The sequence below is a fragment of the Cynara cardunculus genome, assembly GCF_001531365.2.
Source record: "Cynara cardunculus var. scolymus isolate 2C chromosome LG 1, CcrdV1, whole genome shotgun sequence".
Lineage (NCBI taxonomy): Eukaryota > Viridiplantae > Streptophyta > Magnoliopsida > Asterales > Asteraceae > Cynara > Cynara cardunculus.
Genome location: NC_037528.1, coordinates 3,052,309 through 3,058,254, shown reverse-complemented (window position 1 = coordinate 3,058,254; position 5,946 = coordinate 3,052,309). Strand labels below are relative to the sequence as shown.

The 5,946-nt window shown below is 38.0% G+C and overlaps 1 protein-coding gene across 1 annotated transcript; it reads right to left on the bottom strand.

Annotated features, from left to right (window-relative positions):
* Positions 1-2,175: 2,175 nt before the first annotated feature.
* On the bottom strand, positions 2,176-5,648 carry LOC112524616 (protein SMAX1-LIKE 7-like). The gene is made up of 3 exons (XM_025134529.1): positions 4,483-5,648; positions 4,157-4,379; positions 2,176-3,904 (listed from the first exon to the last, which is right to left on the bottom strand). The coding sequence occupies exons 1-3, from the start codon at positions 5,646-5,648 to the stop codon at positions 2,360-2,362; spliced, it is 2,934 nt and encodes a 977-aa protein (XP_024990297.1). The 3' UTR covers positions 2,176-2,359.
* Positions 5,649-5,946: the final 298 nt, after the last annotated feature.

Genomic DNA, 5,946 nt, shown 5'->3' with positions numbered 1-5,946 from the left:
TCTTCATAATTATTTAATATTCGGCTTTCTTATGGGCCGTCTGGAAAGAGCTTAATGAACTTAATAAGTCTTTAGCTATGCAAATTGGCAAGGAGCTTATTTGCTCAACTTCTATAGGTAAGCTTGATGCGAACATATCAAATATGTCCAACCTTATCCTTTACAAAGATACATATTATGAAAAAGTCTTTCACTACTCAAGATTCTCACATTTCTCAATCAAAATCCATGGATGCTCATCCAACCCTACCCCCTTACTACGGTACCAGAGTGAATATGATCTCCAGCAGACATACGTAATGCACAATCAACGGAGGCCTCCCCGACATATCTTGCAACGTCTTCAATAGCATGCTCTTACTTCGTCTTTCCATGTGCGCCTATCCTTGTCGAAAAAAGAACAAGAGAACGGTGGTGGAATGCTTAGAGCTAGTGATGAAAGGGTTATTTGCTTACCATTCTTTGTGATTGCTTATTCGATTCCTAAAAGTGGCTTAAAAGCGTAGATGGATCAATCACGCGGTTCTACGGCGTCCTCCAACTCGTTGTTGCTCCCCTTCCCTTTCTTTGCTGGACGGGAAGATGCACAAACCAAATATCTCTAATAGTATCAATTTTTGTGATGATGATAATTAGAGACGTAAATAAACAAAACATTCAACAAATCATTCAAAGGAAGTTCGTTTAGTTAATAAACGAACGAATATAAACAAGTTTTTTATTTGTTTATGAAACAAACGAACATAACAAAAGTCTCATTTGTTTATTTACCGATGATAAAGTTAAAAATTGAACATTTAAAAAATTAACAATTGAATAATAATAATAATAAAGAGTTCAAATTTAAAAAGTAAAAAAAGCAATGACTTACCCTCTCACGGGCTCTTTATAGAATTGTTTTGTCTCCTTTGTTTTCTGTAAGATTTCGATGTGGGAGGAGCCCCAAATAAGAAGTGATGACAGCTCACGTTTGCTGAGGGGTGAGGACTGATGATTTCATCCCACATCGGTGATCTTTGCAAGCAATCACCCTCATACTCTTATATATGTATAATATACACACTTTTGATCCAACATCGGATAGTTAGAACAATTCCTTCTTGTATTTTGTGTATTTATTATTATTATAGCGCATGCAAGAGGTTCATTTCTATGTCCCAGCCTATTGGCTTGAGACCCCGCAAAGAGTTTGGTTTACATATAATTTTTAAGGATGAGTTTGATGTCAGGTTGTTGTTTAATGTTTGGTAAGAATTTTATAACATGAATACATATAATTTTTAAGTGTGTGTTTGGTGTCATGATAGAATAAACAACTGTTCAATATTTAATAAGATAAAATTAGATAAAACAGAACAAATAAAATGACCAATTTATCTTTAATTAATTTTTTATTTTAATTAATTGATATAATTTATTAAATTATAATAGAATAATTATTTTATATAATAAAATAATATTAATTTGAAAGTTTTCGTCAAAATAATTAAAAGAACATCAAATAAAAAGTTTATATAGTTTCTAATTTTTTTTTTCTTTTCTACATTATTTTTTATTATTAATATATAATAAATTACATAAGTTAATAGAAACACAAAAATCGTATAAAAATAATATTTTAAAAACAGTAAAATGAAAGTTTAAGAAACATAAAATACAATAAATAAATTTAAAAAATGAATAAAATGTAAAAATGAGACCTATTTGATGTTTTAGAAAATATATAAGTTTTATTTTAAAGTTATTTTGGTCAAATATAAGTGTTTTCCACCTTGTTCCACCCTATTCCATGAAACATGTCTGTTTCACTTTGTTCCACTATGTTTCTGTCTGTTCCACATAAAAGTTATGTCAAATATGGGACAAAGATTTCTGTCTTGTTCTATCATGTCTTATCTAGTGTACCAAAGGCACCTTAAACGAACAAACTTTGAACACCAAAATTTTTTATTATCCACCATTTGTGTTTGTTTGATTTTTTGATTAGTTAAACGAATAAACAGGAATAAAGCTTTCGTTCATGGTTGTTCAAATCATTAAAAAGACTAATGATGATAAACAAAAAGGAGTTAATGTTTACACGAAGGCTATGAAGCATGAACTTCATCCCATACATATTTACATCATAAACAAACAAGTTCCATAATTATTAATTCGTCTAAAAAGTACAGATCAAGTGTATTATAAAATCACATAATACTATCACTATTACTATTACTATTACTATTACATACATGTATTATACAGCACAAAAACCCCTAAAACAACAAACCATCACTTCACACCCCTGAACTTCCACAAACTACTTTCCTATACTTGCTACTGCTAGCTAGCTGCTACTGCTACATTATACACTTCATCAGCTCACTATAATTTTATCAGGAAGAACACCGCCGCCGCTGGGTTGCTCCTCCGCCACCTCACCGGCAATAAGTTTCACCACCGAGTGAGAACCAAGATCGTACTTCCTCCCAGCTTCTGCAAATGCTTCGCCAAGGACCTCCTTGATCCAATCCTCAGTCTTCAACGTTTCTAGAAAGCATGAATTTTTTAGAATCTGTTCCATCAGTTTAAAATCGATTTCCAGCAAACAATCCAACCCAACACTTTTCTCAAAACAATCGCCGATTTGTTTCAGAATCTTCTCAGCAACTGCATCGAAGTCAAACGGCTTAAACACCACCTTTTCGTCCACATTTTGGAGAAGATCTTCCAACCATGAATGTGAGTTCTCAGGGGCAGAGTCGTAATCTGTATCACCCTCTTCCGCAGGCAGGTTCAAGTCCAGGTACAGGTTATTGGTGGTGGTCCGGTGGCCTCGTTTTGCAGCCTCTAAGCTGCCATCCAGCTTCCTTTTGTTCTTGCAGACCGGTGAACCAGTGTGTTCATTTCTTGTAACACGCACGGCTTTCGGGCTCGGTTTCATGTCACCGAGGTCGAACCCGGTCAACAAACGGATGGACCCGTGTTTAGCTTTTAGAATTATTTCCTCCGTATAGTCAACACCCTCGAGCTCGTGTAATCCGAAGAATTTCGAAGTTAGCACAAAGATTGCATTGCTGATGCTTACTTCTCTGCCATGAGAGTCCGAAAACCTCCTGGTACTTGCAGCTAGAGATAAATGATGCTGAGTCAGCGTATCAGCCATATCGACGTTTTCAAGGAAAACAACCGATAACTGTTTCTTCATCAGTTCATCCGCGATGAAATCAATAACGTTTTTCCCTCGCAACTTTATATCAAAACCGTCCATAAAATCTTGACAACTTAGATCAACACAGATCATGTTCTCCCTGCCTCCGAGCAACACCTCAGCAAGAGCGACCGAGATTTTCTTCTTAGCGTCTCGATCTGGTCCCATGAATCCGAACCAGATACCACCCTGGTTGGATCCAGGCCGAGTCCTGCAACGAGCTATGGTTTGGTTAACCACACCAAGAGCCTCTCCTTGTCTGCCAACCTTTGTGAACAGGGAAGAATACAGCAATTTCAGATCTTTCTGATCAAACTGGCCACGGGATACTGGAAAAGAGGAGGATGAACGATTTACTCCCAACCCCAGATCAGTAGTCACGGACGTCCCTGACACTGGAGATGCTGTATCTTCACTTGAACCTGAAAGGCTGCAAACAATTGGTGAATCTTTAACGTTCTTGGAGTTTGATTTTGATATTGTAATGCTTCCACTTTCGATTGAAGATGCATTGTGATCGCCAACATTTTGCTTCGAGCTTTCAACGACTTGAAAGCCGACAACTGAGGGAACATGGGGTCCAACTGTGTATGTCGATTTAGGTAACATCTGCACGTAAGGTTCACCTTGATGAAGCCGCTGACAAATATTATGCCATTTCTTTTGCAGCCCGATGACTTTAGCACTCGCTACAACAGGATCATCTTGGGCCTGCGCTGAAACGATTCAATCGGTTTTCATATGATCTATAAAAAGTTTAATCCATATGCTTGATTGTTTTACTCATTTGTGTACGGCTATAGAAACAAACTGTTGGATATGAACTCCTATTTGATTCGATCGTAAACTAACAGTTATCCATTTTCTATCGCGATTTCTTTATGTAAATCGAGTATTGCTCAATTGCATGACAGAAAAATCAGAAAGATGTAAGAGGAATCTTAAGATTATAGCAATGCATACCTGCACCACATCTTGGGATGTCCGTAACCAAGAGGGCAAGCTGGATCGATGGTGATCTGAAACCGAACCGTTGAGTCCTTTAGAAACAGCGTTCACTTCAAGTTTAAACTTTTCATCACAAATGTGACATAAGGATCCAAAATGGTTCCGTATCCTAAATGGGGTTTTGATATCAGTTGGCACAGAAAAGAACCCTCCAAATGGAACGAAGGACTCCATTAGACTGCAAATATACCAAAAACATGCAAAATTATGGTAAGATTTTACTTATGTTTGAATATTTAAACAAAAATTGGACCTTTTTTGGCTGATGATTCAAAAATCACCTGGATTTTGGGAATGTTTCTGCCATGGCAGGTCTGATGGAATTGATGGGAAGAACATGAAGGCCCCACTCTTCTTCAACAGTAGGAAATTTTTTGAAAAATTGAATACAAGTTTCATGGCTTTCTGCAGCTCCAATCAACCAGAATCTACCACTATGAAGCGACAGTAAGCCACCCAATTTTCTGATTAGAAAGGTAACAGCATCTGCAGAGTTTTCACCGATTAAAGCCTTCAAATCACCATATTCGACGATCACACCAGGCCCTATGCTCTGTTTCAGAACACTACCAACCTCATCTAACCTCATTTGCAACAAGCTCACATCAGAATTCCCACTAACAAAGTTAAGAATTTCATCTTTAATGCAAATTACAGTTAATCCGGATAATTCTGGTGGAGAAAACGCACCATTTTTTCTTTTCTGTAAGGTTTCTAAGAAAATTCTAACTGCATCAATGGCGGATGCACCAACAAGCAGTGGGTTATTCCGCCTTTTACCTGGTTTTCTAACGAGAACTTCGTTGATTCTTTTATAGATTTCGTTGTTTTCTAAGAACCCATGATATGGAAAACCGTAATTATTAGTTAAATTACAGAGAAAAATCGGCAGGCCTTTACAACGAAGGAGTTGACGTTGAATGGGTCGGAGTATGGATAACTTGATATCTGAACTCCGGAACCCCGATTCTGCAAATACCCGACTCACAACCGGGTCATCCAGTATCGACAGAATCAAATTCTGCAACTCAACTTTCACCACCGAAACCGAAGCCGACGACGGAGAACACGCCGCCGTTTGCTGATACAAATGAAAATTCTCCGGTTGTCGTCTCTGATTCGCCTGAGATCGTTTAATCGCCGCCATGAGCGAGTTCGAAACCGGCGGCTCCTCTACTCGCTGCGGTGTCGACGGCAGCCGATCTAAAGACACACCTAACCGAAGCTCCAGCGCTTTGAACTGGATGCGTGAAGCATACGCACTGTTCCTAGCGCGTCCACACGCCTCCCGAAGTGGAGATGAAGCGAGTGATAGTAAAGCTGACACAGCATGAAGCGACGACGTTTGAGCATGGCAACGACGGTGAGCTACGGCCACCGCCTCATCCAAAGCTTGAACTGCCTCCGGAGCTAAGCATTGCCTGGCTATATTTACCGGCGTCGGCATCCCTGAGTGCCACCACCGGTGAAGAGTGAAGCGTGTGGAATTAGTATTAAATTAATAATCTAAATTAATCAATTAAAGAAGTCGAAGAGAAGGGAGAAGGAGGAGGAGGAGGAGGACAAATGGGAATATATTTAAAAAAATATATGATTTTGGGAAGTATATATAATAAAACCCAAGCATACAAAAAGTGTCCATTTTCAAAATACTTGATTTTTTCTTTAATAAATGAAGACCAACCATCGGTCACTGTCCTGTAAATCTAATTAAAATTAATGTATTTATTGCGTCAAATTTATTA

What these genes read in the sequence shown, in the direction of transcription:
- LOC112524616 (XM_025134529.1), bottom strand. Translation starts at nt 5,648, where the DNA reads ATGCCGACGCCGGTAAATATAGCCAGGCAATGCTTAGCTCCGGAGGCA. An exon ending in GAAACATTCCCAAAATCCAG is followed by an intron (nt 4,380 to 4,482) that starts GTGATTTTTGAA and finishes GTATATTTGCAG; the next exon opens with TCTAATGGAGTCCTTCGTTC. An exon ending in CATCCCAAGATGTGGTGCAG is followed by an intron (nt 3,905 to 4,156) that starts GTATGCATTGCT and finishes GTTTCAGCGCAG; the next exon opens with GCCCAAGATGATCCTGTTGT.